We start from the raw sequence: 22,791 nt of genomic DNA, 5'->3' as shown, positions 1-22,791 counted from the left end.
TCACATCTCATTGACAATTATCATCGGCCCTTGAGAAGCTACTTTATTGTCCCTGTCATAAATGACTGGTTTTCCAAGATATGCGTGCGGTAAACTCAGGCTTACTTGTGACTCGTTGAAGCTAACTTGTCTGTTGACGTGCTGATTGAAACTGCCTTGTCTGGAGAGTTGGGGACCGAAACCCTCGTCCGGATGCTCGAAGCTGCTCGCACTGTACAGACGCTGCCTCATTTCACTGTGGCGTTTCCCAGAAGCACTCCTGGTTGGATATCTCTGACCTGTCTTGTACCAGCCTGTCTCTTTGAAGACGAACCAAATATTGCCAACCCAGAGGACGACATTTACGAAACCAAAAACCTGGAGGAAGAAGGGACTGAAGTGAGTTTCTTATTTGACCCTTTTGTATGTTTCAGTGCACAATTAGATGACTGAACACCCACCACAGATGTGTTAGGTCGTGACCAGAGAGGCTCCTGGGTGGCCGTGCATTTGTTCTCATGAGCTCTGCAGGCTGAGATGAGCAGAAGCACCTGTGTTGGGTTTGTGGCTGTCTTAATATCAGAAAGAGATTTGGCCCAACAGCAACTGCTCACGAGCCACATGAAGGAGAAGATGGATGTAACAACGAAATCCTGCTCAGGAGTGGATAGAAAACATGAATGAATAGGATGGTAAATGTAATGTCTTTCATGTTATACAAACACAACAGTATCACACTATAACTTATATCTAATTCAGGTATTATTATATGAATGTTTGTTAAAGATATCAGCTCACTGACCACAAGCGGGCCTCTGTTGTTCTTCAGGTAGTTGTTTTGGTAGAAGACGTAGACAATGGTTGCCAGCAGAGAGTACAGGAAAGCAAAAACACCCACAGTCAGGAAAAACTGAGAGGCGGAGGAAAAGTCGCCATCCAGGAAAATAATCTCTTCCCTCTTTGCCTCACACAAGGGAGCCTTAAAATGCACATCTATTAATCTGCAAGACAGAAAGGAGGTTTACAGTTAATGATACAAACATGTGAGGAGATTCAGTCGGTGGGAAAGGCATCACTTTGGCCTTCACTGGCACTCTGAGAACTCTTTCTTTAGCAAATGTGTGGCTAGAAAAGGAAGGTTCAGGCTAAATATACACAAGTGAGAAACTATTTGATGTGGCATACAAAGGGACACGATATTCATGAAAACGCTGCCTGGGAGAAAAGCAGTTATTTTCTATGTGACAAAAGGAAGTATAGCAACATCCTAAAGTTGTACAGTTTCCAAATTCACTTTCAAAATGGAGATACATTCACATTTTATGAAAAGCTTTGCGGACCATTCAAATAAATGTGTTTAAATATTTATTTTTGGAAACTGCTGCACAACAATTTCCCTCTGGATACATACAGTTCTGTGTTATCTTGTTTTATAAATAAATGAGAAAAACACAAAGATGTAAGTAAACAAAACAATATAATGTGGCAAAGGAGATTTGTTTGCTGTTTCTTAAGCAAAGATTGTACTGTACTCATATTTAGCATCTTTCTAGTGTACAGGCAGAGTCCAAATGAAGTCTTATTCAGATTTGTGCCTACTGAAAACATGAAAACCTCTTTCAGAAATAGCATAACATTTCAAAGACATTTCTAAAATTCTGTAGCAGTTAGAGTTACTGTTACATTTATACATGACAGTGAACTAACACACAGACACCAGTGTCAAGTCAGCTGAGCTGTTAATGAGACGACTAATTAACAGTTCTGTTGGCCATCACTGAAGAAGCATGGAGTTAGGGGTCGGTCCACCACAAGGCATGAGAGTTCACATCCACAGACCCACCATCCAATCATCAAATGAAATGTTAATGGTGGCCAGTCGCTCTCAAGACATGCTGAAGTCATTCAATTAACAAAATGGCTTCATAGTTTACTCAAAATAACAATGAGGATGACAAATTCAACTCTTTGTGGTGTTGAAACAAGCAGATGTCCCAAAAAATCCCACCTGAGGTTAAGTCTTAGCTGAGATTTTTTTTAATGCTGCAGTGAAAAATGTTGGACCTAAATTGGGCCAGTTTCCTGTTTTTAAATTGGCCGACCTTTAAGATGGGTCAGGTCCCCTCTGCCGAGCCTGACTACATGATGGATTGAAGGATTTTTCTTTTGTCTGGATGACCATTCTTCTGAAATAGACGATTGTCTGGCCATGTCCGGTAAGTCTGAATGCATCTATTTGAGCATCCAGTAAAATTAACTTGTTAATTAGTCGGTCAATTGACAATTTGATTTACAGCACAACATGTTAATAGATTAATTGTCAAATATCAAATGATTGAACTAAATAGAAAAACCGGAAAGTACGACAAGAAATATGGGTCTTTGTGTATTCATAGATGAATCACCTAATTAGATGAAAATACTTTTGGAAAGGAACATAATCAACCACTTTACCTGAAAGGATATCCAAAATCAATGTCGATGCTGAGGTTACTCGGCCTCCTGCCTGCACAGTCCACTTTAACCTGGAGATGCCCATAGTATCCTCCACATGTTGCAAAAGCACAGATGGCAAAAATCTGGGGAAACAAAAGTAAAGCCATAAAATGTTCACCATTTGTTGATAATAATTCAGACATTTCATTCATTCAATATCAGATCTGAGTGCAGCACACTGCATAATGTACACACATCAATAAATTACTGATTATGAAGATTTATAATTGGTTTGAAAACACTACCTGCATAATTTAAAGGTCGGAAGACAACTCACAGAGCTGCTTACTGTGCGCTGGAGGGTGGCCACAGCAGTACAGTACAGATTTTATTTTAGGTCTGACATCTCTGATACATTTGATCTTTAGAGTTCATACGCAGCATACTCATATTAAGATTGAGAAATGAACGTTGGGTAAACTACTTTGAATAGATTTTTCTCTGTTTCTACGCGACACGTCACATCGACAAAAAGCACCGACCTGACAATATGACAGATTTTTCACCAATCAGCTAATCAATAAATCAAGATCACACTTGACAATATCAGTCATATAATGTTTCAAGCAGTGAATTGAAACAGATTGAACTTTAACCAAAAACTACAAAATAACAAGACAAGAGAGCTTAAACTTACCGGAGCAAATATAACCATACACATTTATAAATCACAGATCTCCAGTACGACGCGTGTCGATAGCTTTTGTCATCAGGGTTGAAACGCCACTGATGGAGAGAGGGAAAGAGAGAGTGACTCTTCCAGCGGAGAGGAGGGCTGACAGGAGCTATCTCCCCCAGGGAGGAGTCTGAGATGTTACTGTTCCTCCACAATTTGTTCACAAACACTGCAATAAACTATAAATACCTTTATTGAGTGAATTTGTGCGAATAGAGGGCTTGTGTTTTTTGTAAGACCATAAGGGCAATGCTCTCAAAATATCTTTTTCTAAATAAAGCATCATCAGACATTTCTCCTGCATCACTTTGTTCTTTCAATGAAAACCTAATAGGTGTATCTCCACATGTATTCATTTAGAAGTATTCAGGTAAAAAGACAACAGTTACTCATGCTTGATCAATTATATGTATTAATGAAAACCATTAGATGATCAGAAAAAGACACTATAGCTGAATCAGGCATGTTTGGTTTTGAAGTAACATGAGACAGCAAAGGTTTAAGCATGTTTAGTTTTTTCCTGTACTTGGACTTTTGTTACATTCTCACCATTTATATCAGATGGGAGCTTAGATTATTTTGATCATTGGCATTCTTATTTAAAAATAAGATAACACATAACTATCTGGTTAAAGACATGCTCTCATATACCTGTACCTCATACAATTGGTAGATATTAGCTGCGTCACTATAAACTAAAAAATATACTTGTGACTTATTTAAAGGTCCGATGAATAATCAGACTGCCGTGTTTCAAACTTTGCTTGTGTTGGAATATAATAATAGGTAACAATATCTCTAATGTATATGGCATTGAGTGACATTGAAATTGATCTGTTGACTTGCCTAATGTAATCTTTATTTTCTATTTTCAACCAACCATGAATGATTGAATGGGCTATTTTCATTGTAATAAAAAGGATTCTGCTGACCTCTTTTGGCGACACACGCGTATTACAGGATGAATTTAGAACTGTGCACATAAGTGAGTGAAATGAATAATGTACTTCAATGCAACCTGGATTTATATAATAGGATATATCAAGTGTTATCTCAAACTGGGCACTGCAAAATAATCCTTACTTTATGATTAGTGATATACATTTTTCAGAGTGGCTTTCTCAATTCAGGGGTAACATATATTTGAAGTCTCAGAAACTCCACATTTGAGATCCAATGTATTTCTTATTTACAAAACACACTACCAAACACGTAGGCATTTCAGAAACTAATTAATGCCCAGAACATGATTGCCACAGAAGAAAATGAATAATCGAGGACCGAGGATAATCTAACTTTAATTCAGTCAGACAACTCACGTGTTTCTTTAACATGTTTATTAGAAGCAGCATATAGTTGAGTTTGGCGTCTAGGCTCGGGCCTCATCACTCCACAGATATACATAGCACGATGAGTGATGATTAAATAACTAACCCCCCGAGCCTACAGGTGGAAGCTGGGGTGGAAGCTGGGGTGGTGGTGGGGCAGGCAAGCAGCAGCGACGTGGAGGGGTAGCTGCAGCAATAGCAGCAGCAGCAAGCAATGCATAGAGAGATATCTGGCAGGTTAAATAGAGCGGCATATTAAGGAGACTCTGTTTGGTTGGTTGTAGAGTGGCAAGGGGCGTTATGTATGAATGCAGCATAAGTGCTCGAGTTGACTGCCTGAACTAGCTTCGCAGGCTTCGCCCCATTTCTTTGAGCTAAACTTTTTGTATCTTGATTTTGGACTGGAATATTGTCTCCATTGTTTGGAGAAGTCACCTGATTTCCTCAAACTATTTTAACTTCTGCAACCACTAAACCCACAGTTGTTACCACACTAAAAGGAACACACATTACAATGATAGACATTGTCATAGAGAATTTATTTAAAAAAACAAGTGCTTTAAAAGACAAAGTAAAGCACGTACTCTAAAGACGTAACGGGGCTAATGATACCGGAAACTATACTTGTTAAAACATTCATAATAAAATAACAGGATAGTGGAGTTAGGTGAACGAGAAAAAAAGGTCTAACTTCCCAAAACTTTTTTAACAAACATTATGTATCCATGTAAGACCGTTCGATTTCAAACTACGGTGGATTTGACATTGAAATAAGTTATTGAAGTAAATGGGCCACTGGAGTCTTGAAAGTAATACAACCACAGCGGTAGCAGGATTAAAAACAAGATTGACAACAATGGAAAGTCATTAGCAGTATGCTTTGAGAGGTAATGTTTGTTTGATCATGTGACTTTGATTAACTAATTCCCTCAGGCAGGTTTTGTGATGTTTTTGGCAAAATGACTGGGGACATGTTCAGTCTACGTTGAAAAAAAGCCACAAGAATTTGGTAATAATGAATGACTTTCTGCTTTTTGGTTAATTTGAGGTGAAGGGATTGAAAGGCAGTAAAATGCCAGACTTAACACTGGATTAAGTAATCAATTCTGAAAGTGATAAATACCCGGTGCTGGAGGGTAAAGGCAGAAAAGTATTTTAAAACTCATTTCACAAGCTGGAGGCTGACAGGAACTTCAAACTGGGGTAAAAATAGGTTGATGCAGAGAACAGATGAAAAGCTAGCTGTCCAACTTGATCAGAGATAAACATTGTTTGATTTATCTAGTTCTCATCTGAAGGAAACAGGAGGACTACATTATAATTACAAAGTTATGTGAATGAGGTTGGTGGAACTGTGGAGATGCATGTGGATTCATTTTCAAATGTTCAGTGATGTTGTTGTTATTGACAGATTTTGCGTATATCATCCATCAAATCCAGTCGGGTTTGGATTTCCATCCCAAAAATAAACAAAATAAATGTAACATGTCTGAACTTTGCAAAGATTTTTTTACACTTTACTATACCTTTGTGTCCTGTAGTATGAAAGATGTTTTTGGTAAATGTTACATTTTGTGCACATGACTTGTAGAGAGGCGCTGTTTCAAAATCTAATTTAAAGAGCTATATATACAGAGTAAAACTACAAAGACAATCCTCCATTCAGTATCTTCCCTTTGTGAAAGCAACAGTTCAAGCATCAAAATATACTTACTAAAAGAAAACATATGATGGAGAATGGCCCATTTCAGAATAATGTATGTTATATATTTGGGGCTGAAATGATTGATGTATTAATAAAGTTACAACTTTATAGCCTAAAGGTCAGTAACCATAACATCATAATTAAAAAAAGCCTTATTTCACTCAGAAAACTTTGTACCTGACCTTTTATCTGAGTACATTTCACAGAATTCAACAGTAAAGTACTTTTACTTTAACTTCCGTAACACTTCTTTAAAGTAATGGCAATTTTTCTTGAGCAATTCTTTTCTCCATCCCTGCCCAACAGATAATATTTGTATTTGTTCAAATGGTAATTCCAGTCAACACACACACCAGATGAAACTAAGTGCTCTTTGACTATTTAGCCAACAGAGGGCAATACTTAGCTATACTGATTTAGAGGGAATCTGTGAAGCTGCAGTGATGATCTTTTCTGACTTTCTCATTGCATCTGATCTTTGTCCTCTGTCAAAAACACAGCTGACGATTGTGTCGATATGCACAAAAGGTTACAAACATCTGCCTCTTTCCCTGTTGTGTGCACAGATAGATAGATGAGAGGATTGAGCCGGAGCTATAGGGTTTTTCCGTCATGTTAAAGTGGTGAGGCTCTAGCTTCTCGCTGCATTATTAATGAGTCTTTTTCTGGCATCATCTCCCGTTCTCTCTACCCTGAGAACGGTGTGAGGAAAAGGCGAGCATTCATCTGGTGATCTTTATGAGGCCTCCACACCTGGAACTGTGCTGTCCAACACAATGATATAGTGCTTCTTCTTTCTCTCAGGGAGGACTACCTTTGGCCCGGAGCTAATCTGCAAAGATTTATCCCATTTCAAACCCAAATGTAATTGAATATAAAAAAAACATGATTCTAATTTAGTCGGAAAATATAAAAAAAGGAACCTTAAACAGTAAAAATAATCCATTAAATGAACTCATGTGCATTTTTTGCAGTAAGGACATTGTGCAAGGAAAACAAATAGTGTACAATACAGTTATACAGACAAGGAAGATACAACGATAAATGTAAGAAACTAAAACATATATTTTTATTTTTTCTAGACCTGCTTGGATGCCATTACAAATGCACTGCAAATGAATTACTCAGAGCAAACATGGAAATATCAGAATTCCCGTTCCTATTTTGCATTTGGGGGAAACAAACTGAAAACATGAAAGAGTGTGTTACGTAAAAGGCTTTATACAGTACCGATTGGTTGGGAATTTCTTCAGACACGGGCTTCTCCTTACTCCTGAAGTCCAATCACTACCCATCGCCACTACATTTCGCATTTTACTCCTCTGCAATCCATCACTTCAAAATTAAAAAAATCTAATAAACATAAAACCCATCTGTTAACTCACGCATATCTTAACATGCCAGTTCCCAGGATGTCCACACATTCTTGGTGAAAATGACAAGCTCCATCATACAGCATTTGCTGGGTGTGAAGCTCTCTATGAGACGGCTAAAGTAGCTGCATGCTGACACTGACCCTATTCCATCAATCTCACATTAAAACCGCTTCCAGCATTTAAATATTTCAAAAAGCTCCTCAGCTAACTCCAGAGAAGCTCTGAGCCTCTGTGTATGTGTGAAGATGTGTGTGTGTGCGTGTGCGTGTGTGTGTGTGTGTATAAGTCAGTCAATGTATCGCTTACAAACCTTTTTTTAAACAGATCTTCAGAGCTTAAAAGCGGTGACTATAGTCGTTTAATAGGAGAACAGATCTCAATGATACAAGCGTGGACTATATGAATTCTTTTTCTGCAAAAATTATCACAGTTTACACATCCTCTCATACACTCTGACACTCTTTCAGAATACATGCTGTGTACATGTAAAGTATAGGATGTTACGATATATAAATGATGAGAAGTGAGGGAGGGAAGTTATTAATATATCATTGTGCTGTTATTCTGCCATGTGTCACTGTGTGCCTCCTGTGTGTGTCAATTCTCCATAGACACACACATGACAGCGTGCAAAAGACACATGCAGTAACACACTCACAAATAAACACAAACCTTGTTGTTGTTTTCATTATGGTTTTGAATGAATGTTAAAGAACAACTGTTCAGATCATAGAGAAGATGTGAGAAGACAGTGAGGCTGGTTTCTTTAAAGCATGACTTTAATCAATAATTCATTTCTGATGAAGGGTCAACAGAGGTTCAGATATGATTCATCTCATGGAGTTAGATACGTATATACATGTCTTTTTTCTCCAGGTTGAACCTATTCAACAGAGATATGGCTTCTTCTTTTGGGTTCATTTTTAGTAGAATGTTGATATGTCTGAATGCACATGGCGTTGCTTTCGAGAGGTCATGTGACCACATATCAAATGACCCTTTTATTAAAGGGACATCACCATATTTAATGAACACAACAGTTCATTTTAATGTTGTATTGAGAACATAATGTCACCACAATGTATCCTTTAAAGGCTGACCTGGAGACAACACTCATACTATTTCACATAGATTGTTCCTATTTGTCATTTAATTGTATATATTCATATCTTTCACTCAAATCTGGAGAGCATTTTATTGTCTTTCAGCAGAAACAGCCCCTAGCTGGTAAACAGTAATGGGGACTTTAGCAGCTGAAGAGCCACATATCTTCCCTCAGGAGTTGGTGAAGACCAAACAGAGTGTAAAAAGAGTGAATATTGGGTTTATGTTTGTTTGGTGGACACAAACATGCCTCCAAATAAACGCTCATGGTGCTCCGTAGGTGCTGGCCTGGCTGTAAAAAGAGAACTGTTTAGTCCACAACTTCTTCCTACTGCTCTTAAGGGGCAAACAATCTGTAATTGCAGGTTTTAGAACCACTTTACTACGTTTAAATAAAAGCTATTTATTGACCTATGAAACAGCAGTGGATCTTCTTACAAAGTCTATTAAAAGCTGTCCTGGAGCATTTGAACATGTCACATGACCTCCATCTTAATCATCATGTGGAGATGAGTGATAAACAGCTGTTAACTGGACATGGTGGTGAGATTGTCTTCTTAACTTCCTGAACACTAGTCTGATGATGGACATTTACTACAGTGTAAATCCTCTCCTTAAAACACAAACAAACACAATTCCAGCTGCAAAGTTAAATGTATATATTTTTCCACACTGGCCTTTTTTGTTGTACTACCTTGAAGGACATCAACATTTAATGTGTACACACTCTGGTTGGAGTAGAAGAGCGGAGAACTTCAGTCAATTATTAATGTTTAAAAGGTTTGGAGAGTAACATTGCATGAGGTTAGTGCTAGACCTCTCCGAGGGATCTCAAGAGTGTGCAGTGCCACAAAACTGAGGGGTCTCACCCGTCAGGAGCTGGCAGTGGCCTGCTGGGAACCCAATGAGCTAAGTACTATGGGGAACAAAGGCAAACCTCATGCTGAGAATCCACACGGGCAAACTGTGTGAGTAAAAACCAAAACAGGACTTTTGAATGCAGAGTCAGGGCAACAGGAGATACTCTAAAGCAAAGCTGGAGATGGGAGTCCTTGAAAGCATAGTAACAGACAGGGAATTGTGGGTCAGACGCATAAAGAACATCTGGAATAGCAGCTAGTCAGTCCAACTGTCAGATTGCATTTAATCTCGTAGTTGAAGCTTATCGTGTGTGCATGCTGAGTTTACAGTCTAAAGGCTGACATGGGATTGCTAGGACTGTAAGTACCAGGGGGGGGGGGGGGGGGGGGGGGGGGGGGGGGGGGGGGGTGGGGGAGGAGAACACAATGAGGGTCAGAGGAATTACTAGATGGCTTTACCTCTAAAAAACAAATCAAAGATAATATAATATGTGGGGGGAATATATATATATATTGATTGAACAGCTCCCAACTGTTGAACATATGCGACCCCTAACAAAGAGTCATAAGCAAATATTGCTTTCATTTTAAAAGTTGATAAACCAAAAAGGTATAAAAGGAAAGGAGATAGTAGAGTAGAGGTAAATCCAGTCAGAGGCAGGACCGGGCGATCAGAGCAGCTCCAAAAGCTCTCACTTAAACAATCTCATCAGCAGGGGGAGATAATCATCAACAGATTAACTCCAGTGTGTGGCTTTAGTCCTTTTTTATAATGTGTCATTATTATGAAAATGTGGTTTTCAAGGTGAAACTGTTAGGGGATCGCTTAGATGATCATTTCTATCCCTATACAAATAATAACAGTATTTGTTTAGTAGAAACATCTGTCGTAGTGTCTCTCATAATTCATAGACCAACCGTGATTTGTGTTGGTTTAATTATGGGAATATGGCCCCTGGTTAGGTGTCCCACAGTAACTGCTGTGCTAATGTGTCATATTATTTTCTTTAAAAAAAGAGCTGTTGTCTTTGAATCAAAATGTCAAAATAGTCTGCATTTTCTCTTTCATGCTGACGAATGCTATCTCTATCTGCCACCTCGGTGCTTTGGAAAGTGATGTCAACGCATAAAAAAACCATGCCAGGTTATTTTACATGTATTAAGGGCCAAGGTAAAAATACTGGTCATCAAAGCGTTCCTTGTTCTTTAAAGAAATTGAAAAGAGTGAAACCAGTTGCCAGCATTTGTCTTCAAAAGCTTATCCACAAAATGAGTATTGCAAACCATGTGTGAATGTAGTCAGTTTGCCCCTGTAGCATTGTAGTGTTGGAAGGCCATGAATGTGACGTGATGACTTGATTACACAGTGCGTCAAATCACACTTTGTTATCATAAAGTATTGCAAAACTGTCATATAGTTTCATAGTGTATCTTTACATATAATATAATTCAACCAAGTCACAGACTTTGCTTTTAGATATTACTTTAGTAAATATTAACACTGTAAATTGAATATCTGTATTTGGTCAGAAACTATGAGATTAAGTTGAACACCTGATTTCTCTACCTTCAACCATACATCTCTGAACGCATGTGACTGCAGCGTAATTCAAGAAATGCCTACCAACGCACACTGCAACAATCAATTTCTCCATCAGAAGCCAACAGACATAGAGCATGGAGGTTCAGCCTTCATGGCTACCCCACCCTTCACCAGCACACGGCATGGGACGGCTCAGGAGGAGACACGTTTTACACCAACTGCTCTGCACATACACTGAATTATGTTCCCCATTTCAGTGACAATATCAGAGAAATCCTGTGGCAGCCATCTTAGGTGTAGCACTGCAGAGCGTTAGGATGGGATTAAGGACGAGTCGCGCATCCTTCACTCTCTGTTCTTATTATTCTGTGTTCAGGACCACGGACAGCTCCCCGCGCCTGCGTCCCCGCCTGGCAGGCAGGGAGAGGCCATCGCCCGCTTTCACCGAGAAAAAAAAAAGCCGCTCTCCTTTCCCTCAGCTGTACACTACACTCTCCCTGCCCCTCCCCTCCGCTCCCTTCTCACCTCCCCCTCTCACATCCGCAGCAGTGACTGGCCAATAAAATACAGAAAATACGTAAGCATCGACGAGTGCTCGGCGCAGGCGGAGAAAGCTGAGTGTGGAGCAGAGTCGACCTCCTCCAGCTCCACTCGTACTGCTGACATCCCTCAGCGCGCGAGTACAATCCGGGCCTATCCCTGTCTTGACTCCGGGCATATTCTTCATGAAATATCAGCACGGATAAGACAACGGCACAGACATCATCTGAAGGATATCGAAACACCTTATTTAGTAGGTTAGGATATCTGTAGGGACTCATCACCTCTAGAGCAAGATGTTAGATCCGTCGTCCAGCGAGGAGGAATCTGATGGGATAGTGGAGGAGGAAAGCAAAGAGGCGATGGCACCCCAGGCCGGATCCCGCATCTCTCCAAGCAGGACAAGCGAGAGCGCGGGCGGGCTGGCTCCCAGCAGCAGCCGCAGCAGCAGCAGTGCCCGTCCGACCAGCCCGAGCCCGTCCGCCGCCAGCGAGGAGAAAGAGGATCTGGAGAAGATGCATAGGGAAGAAGAAGACCGTAAAAAGAAGCTGCAGTTGTATGTTTTTGTGATGCGATGCGTCGCTTACCCCTTCAATGCAAAACAGCCCACAGATATGGCAAGGCGACAGCAGAAGGTAAGGGCCCTCGGTGCAAAGGCATCATTTATAACCACATGCTGACGAAATGCCTGCTTTCACATCGCAGATGTTGTCATTGATGACCTACATAAGGTAGAGAACAGAGGGGTTTTTGGCCACTAGGCCTATCCGGTAGCGCACGGATGAAGCACAGTCCCAGTGAAGCCACTGTTTGTTATTTTGACGCAAAATCTTGAAATCCTCGGAGCATAACAAGAGCACAAGCGCTCCGAGCTCCGGATAGTGAAAGGACACATGGTACTGCATAGCTGCTGACTGAGTGCAGTTCCTCCTTACACAAGCTCATAAGTGAGATCAATCTCAGAGCCCATTCATTGAAAGGGCGTTCAAGAGATGGTGGGTGGCTATTAAAAACGTGATTTACCTTGTTATACTAAATCTCACTGGAATCCTTATTTCCTTTACATATGCAGCTGTATGTATCTCTATGTCCTGCCTTCCTGGCGGATGCCCAATTTCACCCCGTTTGCGCCATACTTATCCCGTCAATTTGGCCTCCCAAGGTGACTTTTAGGCACAGACCTCTTGAGGGGGTTTGCCTATAAGCCTTTCTCCTCTGAAGATGAGCGTGGCTCCTCTTGATGGGTTGAAGTTAATTAATTTCATTATACAAAATTAAGGTCCATGCATTTATTAAAAAAATAAAAAAATAAAAAATTCTACAGGAGGTCCAGTCCATGACATTTATAATAGTTACTGGAAGGGACCAGGCCCATATCCTGGTTTCACATTGCTGCTGTGAGGCTCCATTCATGTTGGAGGCAGTTTTGGGTCATGGTGTCCTTACTGTCAAAGTCACCATGCACAGGCTCTACTGTACTAAAGGAAGGTTGAACTGATTGTTAATCAGGACAATGGCCCCCGTTTATTGTCCTTGATTTCTGCATTTATCTGTCACACCAGAAATAGGCCACCTGCTGTTTGTACTCCAAGGCTCTAATTTCAATTTGATTTAATGTAAAAATGCAATTATGAATGCAGGTGATCAACACATTTGTGGTGCATTGTGAAAACACTGACAATCACATGGCTCTACACCACTGTATTAGTTTCTTGCAGCTTTCCTCACCAGGCAGAAGATTCCTTCAGCTCAGTTAATCTATGGCTGATCATGCATCACTCATACAACTAAACTCTGTAAACAGTATTATGGAAATTAAGCTTCTGTCTGTTGTTTTTGTTTAACCTGCAACAATTCCTCTTCTTTTGGACACAGTTTAAGCCATATGGTCTGAATTATTTTCTGCTGACTCATGCACAAGTGCATGTGGGAGGCATAAACCAGAATGTCCCCATCTATTTGTTTGTTTGGAGTCTCGCTCAGCGTAGGTTACTGATAGTCTAATGCATGCTTATGCACTTTCATATCTGGGAGCTTAGACCGCCACAATCATTTTGCAGTGGGTGAATGAATATCAAACAAACAATCCAATGCCTGCTGTCAGAGCAGGAACTCAAAGTTTGTCTGTCTGCCTACAGTCTGTCTAGATGTTGATCTGGTCCAAATTTGCTTTGGTTTAAAACAATCACCTCAGAAGAACTATAGAGCTTATGCAGAATGAAATGACTCTCTATAGTCTTTTCTTTAACACATTTAATTGGTTTGATGTGAATGACCCTGAAAGGCGAAAATTAATTATGCAGAAACATTAGACAAGACAGAGCAAGTCTGAAAGTTATGTGGATATACGGTGTCATGGCTTTGTTTATTAGTCATTTCTCTATCATTTAAATATAGTTCTGCGGTTATTAAGACTATAGTTCTCATGAAATACACTACCAAAGAAAGAAGATACAACAATATTTTCTTCACAGATTTCATTACCATGCACCTCTCTTGAATGTGGGTTAACAATAGTTTATTACGGAAAATCTTTAAGGCGTTGGCCAATCTAATATGTAGCCACATACAATTTAAGGCTATTATAGATTAGTCACAGAAATGTGATGAAACAATTTCTCTAATGAAAAGACTTAAAGGCCTCAGCGAAACATGTGGAGCAGCTCCATGATAATCCGTTATTAGAAGCTCTGGCACACAAACAGTGATGGGCTATCACAGAGAAACAGGCCAGGTTGCAGAGGCTGCAAGCTCCACTGCTTCTTAAAATGCATTGCTCTAACCTTCTGAAAGGGTAACAGAGTAGTTATTTTGAGGGGCGAGGGAAACATTTTCTCTCTCGGTCTGAAAGATATCTTAAGGCAACATTGTGAAGGCTGTTGTCTTATTGTCGGGTGAATGTATCAGCATTGGCTTTCGACACACGTGGTTCGCATGCAAGTCTTTTTCTCCTCAGAAGAAATGACACTGTTGCCTCCTCCTTGTATGTATATTATTGATGTTATTGCAGATATACATTTTATTGGTGTAATTCATGAAATGATAGCTTAATTGTTCATTGTCCTGGGGCAAAATCGTTCGTTGCAATACGATGCCGGGCCTGGAGGAATAACAACATAAAGAATCATTAAGAAGGCAAGGGCATGATTTGTGATATGACAAAGCACGCGTGTGATTAAAGGGTTCCGTTATAGGGCATTTATTAATTTAACAATATTTTGTTACATTTTTCTATCGATGTAATGACCATCTGCGTATTGTTTTCGGTCGGTGTGTTGGTCATAGGTCATATAGAAAAGCATCCCATCAAGTTGTAGAAGAGCACCATGAAAACAAAGTTTAATGAGCGGCAGTTGGAAAATGATACCAAAGTTAATTTAGATAGTGGTCAATAACAACTATTCAGTAGACAAGAAAAACACATAGTTCATACTTGTTTAAAACTCAAAACTATAAGTTTAGAACTTGATGTGGGACTTTTCAGTCTTGACTTGCTACAAAGACTTGATAATGCATGGACTTACAAAATAATGAATTGTGCAACCTCTGACTTAAGTATAGCCTTACAAAGTAGCTTAAGTGGATTTAGACTCAGTCTTTTTAGGTATGAGTACAGATGAACACAATACTGAAGAAGCTCTGATGTTTCTGTTTAATGCAGACTTCTATCATAGAGGATATTCGACATTAGTAATATATACTGAATACGAAATCTGACAAATCAAACCCATATGCCTCTGTAGATCACAATCAATGTGTATTTTAGAATGGAAAAATCTCCTGGGCTCAAGATTTTTCAATTAGAAAGTGTGATGCCCAGACGCTTATCTGACCCAATCAACTCATCTGCCAGCAGGACTTTAATAGAGTGCCTCTTGGCTCAGCAGTTTACTATACAGTATGTCCGTTGATACTACTGAGAGAGACGAGCTATGAATTGTGCAGCAGGCTCTGTGATATGAATGTGAAATAGACTGAGATGCAAATCAGTGATACTTGGATTATGTTTTTTACTTTGGTGTTTAGTTCTGAGCCATTGTGGATTGGACACCTTTACACCATGCCTTCCAAATGCGGTTGTTCTTACTGACAACACACTGTATAAGAAACACACCATAACAATACAGCTCCTATAAGATTTGAGTAGGCTAGAACCACTAACAAAGTCTTCAAGGACACATGGTGGTAGGAGAAGGATATAAGTATAAATTGTAAATATACATCTAGATATAATTACAAGTGTATGTTTAAGTTATCATAAGTCCTGAAAGCTTTCTGTGCGTTATTTAAGACCAGGAAAGGAGATACACTAACAAATATATTTCCATAGCCTATCACAGTGTGGCATAATAATCATATGGACATAGTTATTACATTTTTCCTGACCTTTCTACAAATGTATTTACTGAACGAACATGGTGATGCAATATATGAAATTAAGATATGAGGACGAAACTAGAAGATACTGATAGGTGGATTTATCTGACATCATTAGAAGAGGCATGGTTAGAATTAGAAAAAAATATAACATGAACAAGAATTCGCTCAAAGGGGGTGAACAAACTGTAAGGTTTTTTCACCAGCGGTTATCATTTAAAGTGGACCTATCATGCTATATTTGAATAATATAGTGTAGGACCATACGGCATATTTATACTTTTTTTTTTTCAAAATACCAAACAGATCATGCATTTTAGCCATGCCTCATTTCGCTCAAATTGCACTTTTTTACCCCTGTTTTTGCAAGGGCTGATTCTGTGAGAACAGCACCATCTAGAGGCCTGGCATATGTACTACAGCGTCTCAGGCGCTCCTGACGTCAGGACAGTGTTCAAATCTGGATCAGTTTTTATCAGATCCGTTGCAGCCCCTTTTTTAGAGATTTGGGTATGGAGGAAAATAGAGAGGGTTGTGTTTTCTGACACTTGGTGAGTTCCCTGGAACACCGGGGACACATATTCATGTATAAAAGACGTACACAAGTGCATTTTGCATGATAGGTCCCCTTTAAGTGCACTGAATGGTTTTAAAAATGATAATGTGTATACAGTAGACGGCATCTCTTAGGTCGCATCACTGTCTCCCTACAAAGCCAGAGATCATTTCATGCAAGGTTATACGTGAACAACGGACATACAAATACTGATAGCTCAAGTGAAAGAGCCTGAGCTCATTATGCTCACCAAACATAGAGTCGTGTTGACAAAAAGAGTGCGGCAGTAAATGGGGGGCTCAAGTAGGCCATTGAAATCATTTGCATTATTATATAAGATCTCAAAATCGTGTTCTGCCTGAAAAACAGCACCATCCTTTCACCATTAAAAGAAGCTCTGCAGCGAGGGTCAAAGTCAAGCTTTGAGTGAACATGTCAATCATAAAGCTGCTGATAAAGAACGTTAGTCTTTCCTGTTAAGTAGCTGCGGTTTGAATGTGTTCATGCAACACTATAAAGTAACTAATATGTCCATCAACGCTGGAATGAAAGCAGATTCAAAAAGGGTGACAGCTGAAAAGCAGCAGGCGAAATACCCCCTCACCTACAATGTGTGCAGCCACGTGTAACAAATCACAGCTTCTCAAATTAAACATTCCCTCTCTCTGCATATAACCAGGAGGGAAGGCTACAATCTTATCTGTTCAAATACTGACGTCTTTTCCCAACGGTGTGTCTACTTTGAAGGCAGCACTGTCAGCATCAAACCGACTCATCTTTGCCTTGTGCCTGAAATAATCCGCACGTGTGACCTGATGTTTGTACACAGAGCAATCATGTACTGACAAAATAGCTGCAAAAAAATGCAAATGTTACGCCACAGAGGGTTTGCACACGGCATCATGTAAGGCATTACTCCATAGGAGTCGAACATGTATCTTTCCTCTGGCTTGATTATATTCTCTTTTTTTAGAATATAGTGTACTTTTAGAATGTAATCGTAATCTATTTGCCCTATGTTCATGTGTCTGGTGTCCAAAGTGGCATCTTATTTTACGTAGACAAATGTTTATCTTTGCTCAACCTTAACCTTAAAGTGGACCTATCATGCTATATTTGAATAATATAGTGTAGGACCATACCTATATAAGGCATATTTATACTTTTTTTTTTTCAAAATACCAAACAGATCATGCATTTTAGCCATGCCTCATTTCGCTCAAATTGCACTTTTTTACCCCTGTTTTTGCAAGGGCTGATTCTGTGAGAACAGCACCACCTACAGGCCTGGCATATTTACTACAGCGTCTCCAGCGCTCCTGACGTCAGGACAGTGTTCAAATCTGGATCAGTTTTTATCAGATCCGTTGCAGCCCCTTTTTTAGAGATTTGGGTATGGAGGAAAATAGAGAGGGTTGTGTTTTCTGACACTTGGTGAGTTCCCTGGAACACCGGGGACACATATTCATGTATAAAAGACGTACAAAAGTGCATTTTGCATGATAGGTCCCCTTTAAGGTGGTACCTCACACAAACCATGTTTTTTAAGGAAAAAGACCCTGGAAATGTTTGAGAGTTGTTCATATGTCCTCGTGTTGTATGCATGGGTTGAGACAAATTAATCTACAGGGCTCTTGTCAATCTTTCATCGTTGCTAGATAATCCCTGCACATTAATCCCACCCTGGTGAAAAGTCGGAAAATGAAAGCTGGTTTTAAAAATGGACAGTGGACATCAGCAGCCCTGGTTGGCCATGCAACTGAGAGACACATCTATATTTAACAGATCCTTTAATACGAGTTTGATCCAAATTAAAATCAGCTAGTCTTCATGTTCCTGTTTTCTCAAACTGTTTTAATCACATACCTTTTCCTTCAGTGTAATTGTGAATCTTTCTTCCCCATAATGATGAGATAGAATCTCATAATTACAACAATACTAAGTCATAATTATGAAGGATGCAAGTTATAATCACTGCACATAAAAACTTCTGTGACATTCTTTTTGATGAACACAATGAGCGGCAGTGCATCATCACACTGTGGGACGTTAGGCTTGCAAGTGAAATAGAGGCAGGTGGCTGTTGGTGGTCGGATGTGTTTGTGCAACTGTGAGCTGTTATATGTTGGACCGTATTAAGCGTTGTTTCATAGGGAGATTACTTTGACTGGAATAAGATGAAGAGCAGCGAGATGGAGCGAGAGATTAGAGAAGGCTTTCCACATTAAAGTAAGGAGATGGAGTTAAGAGCTGCAGCTTCATTACTGCAGTCCTCTCTTCCCCTCTTATGACTCTCATGCATGCATCACATACACAAACAGCAGCCTAGAGCAGCCATGATGCTGTATGTCAGGTAGACACTCACACTAGGTTTATTTCCTGTGTTTTTATGAGTGTCATATTTTCTTGCCTCAACGTCTTTCATTTCCCTTCTGAATATTATTCTATAAAGCATTGCTTCAACAGCTGTCACTAATTTAAAATGACAGAAGCATTATCTATACACCAATAAAAGACAACATTAGTAATCACAATAGATTCATGTGTCAACAAAGGAAAACTAAATGGATCAACCTCATTAGAAACCTTTCCTTTCTGTCTACAAGCTTTAAAAGTGTTACTGACCTCTCAGGTAAAGACTATGGTTGAGAAAAATGTGATCGATGTAATACGTATGATGTATTTGTGCTACATCTTGAAGCGTTTGCCATTGAAGAATACTATCTATGCAAACCGTACCGAGCATCTCATAAGAACAACAGATTGGTACAAAGGAAACGATATCGGAGATAAAAGCGTAAGAGCGAGGGAGATTTACTATACAGAGACGAGAGGGAAAAAGACAGTAAGTGATTTGTGATGGGAGGGTGGAAGGAAAGGATTTATGTCTTAGGTTTGAAGAGAGTATTGCACCAGCATAAGAGATACCAACCCACGGTTAGCTTTGTATTCTACAACATAATATAGTGTTGTCACACCGTAATATCGCATGACTGAGATAATAGCAAAAATAAATAACTAAAACTGAATCAAAAGAAATCCTCTTATTATAAGACATACATTTTGATCAGATTATAACAGAGCTATTCAGAAGCGTGGCCTTGTAGCGGTTTGAACGTTTTAACCTCCAGACAGTAAAAGGCTTCTCTGTGCTAATACAACGCGATAGCATTTCAAACATAATATATATTTTTGTCGATTTTGAGAGATAAATAAATAATGTTACTGCTTTGTACCAGATCTGCAATGAACACTTCTTTTATAATAGATTCATATTTTGATAATTTTTCTGTCAATGAATGATATATTTTAAGAAAACTCAGCAAATAGTGAAATGTCTATCACAAGCTGTGAGGGAAAAGCTGAAGTGGTGTAAATCCAGCAGTACAAAATGCTCTGCTGGATTCTGTATGAGCACAAATAGCATTTAGGGTAACACTATATAAAATAGGTCCTTGTCAAGTGTAATCGTAAACATCGATTCATCTATTTATAAGTCGCCGAGTCAATATAATCAAAATCAGGCAGAACAAATAACTCCTACCTCAGTTTTTCAGTAAGTGAACCATATGACGCCTGGAATGCAATGGGATAAAAAGACAATTGATTTTACTGGTTGGGCCAAATTAATGCAAATTGTCTTATTGATTCTATCCCCTCTATATGGACGTTAAGGCGTCCATACCATTTATGTTAGATTAGGCTAAGGGCTTATCTTCTGCTCCTTCACTGAACGGACATAATAAGGAACCAGCGGCGCTGTGCGGCTGCTGCCAGTGATGGTGTTGGTGGTGTGATACTCGATGACTGACTGTTACAAGAAGGGGCTTATAGCGGGTTGGGAACACTGTGTTCTCCTGTATATATCAGTAGTGCTGCAGCTGAATATGACAACAGTGTGGAGACTGGTAAAACAGAGCCAGAGCTCCCTGTTTCGTCCCTGTTTGCCGTGTGTCAAGCTCTGTCTGACCCTGCAGAGTATACACCTGGCTGTTGACTAACCCAGCAGAGTGGTATTTACTCACACAATGCTGCGTGTGTGTGTGTGTGTGTGTGTGTGTGTGTGTGTGTGTGTGTGTGTGTGCCTTAACAACAAATCTACGAGAGCATGTCTGGTTGGAGATAATAGTTTGTGCATCTGTCTTTGTATAATTGTAGTTTGTGACCACAGTCACACAATGCTGGTGTTCTTTGTTTGATGTGGCCGGTTGCTGGTAGATTTCGTGCAGCTGTCATGCAGTGCTCGCTCCCGTACTCGTGTTTGCTGTTTACTCAGATGTGGGCTGGGGGTGTCATCTGCAACATGACGGAAATATTCTTTGTCTGGCAAGAGGATTCAATATGCCCCGTTTGCTAAAACCCAACAGCGTTATTGGTTGGCAGCTCTTCCCTGAGCAAACAGATATAAACTCAATAAAAACATCTAGTTTGACATCCTTTAATCATCCGTTTGCTGTTTTGATCTCATGAAAGGAAAGTTATTCCTCATTTCTAGGTAGACCTTTACATTTTGATGTTTGGAATCTATTTAATAGGATTTTTGCATGTTTAGCTTGAGCTTGTTGGCCTTTTCCTTAACATTACATGTCACTTGTTAGACGCTTTTTTCCAAAGCGACTTACATACATTCAGTACTGTGGACAATCCCCACAGGAGCAATTTGGGGTCTTGCCCAGGGACACAACGACATGCTGACTGCAGTGGGACTCGAACTTGCTACCCCCTGATTCGAAGACCAGCACTCTATCCACTGAGCCACAGCCGACCCTTAACATTAAAATGCATCTTTTAGGAGTTATTTTTATAAACCAAACTTGTATGATTTTGTTATACCTTTTATGACTCAATTACTGCTGTAGCGGGCCACCCTCTGAAAACTACCCAGCTACTATATTCTGGAGCCATTTCATTTTGGAAACCACCTTAATTTAACGTAATGTAACTTCTAAAGACGCTAAAGAGTGAGTCAGATTTATGATGCTGAACGAGCTACAGTATATACTGTGTACTGCATTCAATTAGCTAATTACTTCACTTATCACAGTACTGCAAGGGCAGGGATGCAGTATGTTGTAAACCTTCCAAGACAGGTTGAATGAAAAACTCAAAGAAATAGCATACTAAATAAAAATAGAATCTGATTCATTAAATATAATTACAGTACAATATTACAGTTGTTATTCAACTGCTATTATTATGCTTTATTTACACATTTTAGCTACCTGATACTTCTGTCATGTTGAATATGACTGCAATACTAAAAATACTCCACAGATATTGACAAAGCAGTAAGTTGAAATATCCTTTCTCGGTTCTCTGAAGAATCACCAAAGACAGCTTTCTACAGATTTCTACAAGATATTTGCCTGAGGGGGCTTCAAACTATGAACCAGATTTAGGGCTCAATGGCCTTACATATTCTATACATACTTAAAATTATGTTTATTTGTGACTTTATGTATATGCTGTGATACATGGAAAATTACCATTTTGAGTAGTTATGTAAACATGTAAGGACCTCAACTACAAAACAAATTCATAATTAAAAAATCGAACTAGTTTTTAATTAATTAAATTAATTCAATCGTTTATTTGAACCGGGACAATGCACATTAATGAACATTTTAAACAAAATAATGCTTTCAAATGTAAATGAGCCGGATTTTAGCTTTGAGTTTCCATCCGCAGTCCCGTCACATACAACATTTATGAACATAACATTTATATACATGGCAAACAGAAATACATGATATGCAGAAAGAGCATGAGCAGCATAGCATTTACCACAAGGCAGTGCAATGTAGCAGCAACGACATATAAAGTGCAGGAGGAGATAAAAGAGCTACATAAAGTGCAAAAAAAGAGCTACCTAAAGTGCAAGAGGAGATACCCCTGTATCAAAGTGCATTTAGCGGTGATTGCACGTCTGTTTGTTGCTCAACCATTCTTTGAGTTGACCTTTGAAGCTATTGAGAGTGGGACAATCCCGTAACTCAGTTGGGAGGCTATTCCAGAATGAGCTGCCTTTAATGGAGAGGACATTTTGTCCAACAGTGGTCCGTCTGCGGTGGACTTCACAGTCTCCTCTGGTTTATGACCTAGTGCAGCGTCCAGTGTGCTTTCTGTGGATGAATTCCCCTAAGGGAGGGGGGGCCAGTCCATGTAAACATTTATAAATAAAACACATACTTTTAAAAGACTTAAAATTGTCAAAACTCAAGAAATTGTGTTTTTCAAGGATGGTACAGTGG

At 39.4% G+C, this 22,791-nt stretch overlaps 2 protein-coding genes across 11 annotated transcripts in view; one reads left to right on the top strand and one right to left on the bottom strand.

Annotated features, from left to right (window-relative positions):
- LOC117489879 (synaptoporin) lies at positions 1-3,136 on the bottom strand. The gene is made up of 5 exons (XM_034139437.1): positions 3,113-3,136; positions 2,434-2,558; positions 782-980; positions 441-632; positions 1-357 (listed from the first exon to the last, which is right to left on the bottom strand). The coding sequence occupies exons 1-5, from the start codon at positions 3,134-3,136 to the stop codon at positions 1-3; spliced, it is 897 nt and encodes a 298-aa protein (XP_033995328.1).
- An 8,614-nt stretch (positions 3,137-11,750) lies between these two features.
- Positions 11,751-22,791, top strand: part of cadpsb (Ca2+-dependent activator protein for secretion b) — a 61,201-nt gene continuing 50,160 nt past the window's right edge. For 6 of the 10 annotated variants that reach the window (XM_034139458.1, XM_034139466.1, XM_034139464.1 and 3 more), the window contains exon 1: positions 11,751-12,242. In XM_034139458.1, the coding sequence (XP_033995349.1) occupies positions 11,904-12,242 (339 nt within the window). In that variant the 5' untranslated portion in view covers positions 11,751-11,903. The remainder of the gene's footprint in view (positions 12,243-22,791) is intronic. The other 4 variants (XM_034139467.1, XM_034139465.1, XM_034139460.1 and 1 more) reach the window with 1 other exon arrangement.

The sequence above is a fragment of the Trematomus bernacchii genome, unplaced genomic scaffold, assembly GCF_902827165.1.
Source record: "Trematomus bernacchii unplaced genomic scaffold, fTreBer1.1, whole genome shotgun sequence".
Classification (NCBI taxonomy): Eukaryota; Metazoa; Chordata; class Actinopteri; order Perciformes; family Nototheniidae; genus Trematomus; species Trematomus bernacchii.
The sequence above is the reverse complement of the archived record's forward strand: the minus strand, read 5'-3'. Positions and strand labels throughout refer to the sequence as shown.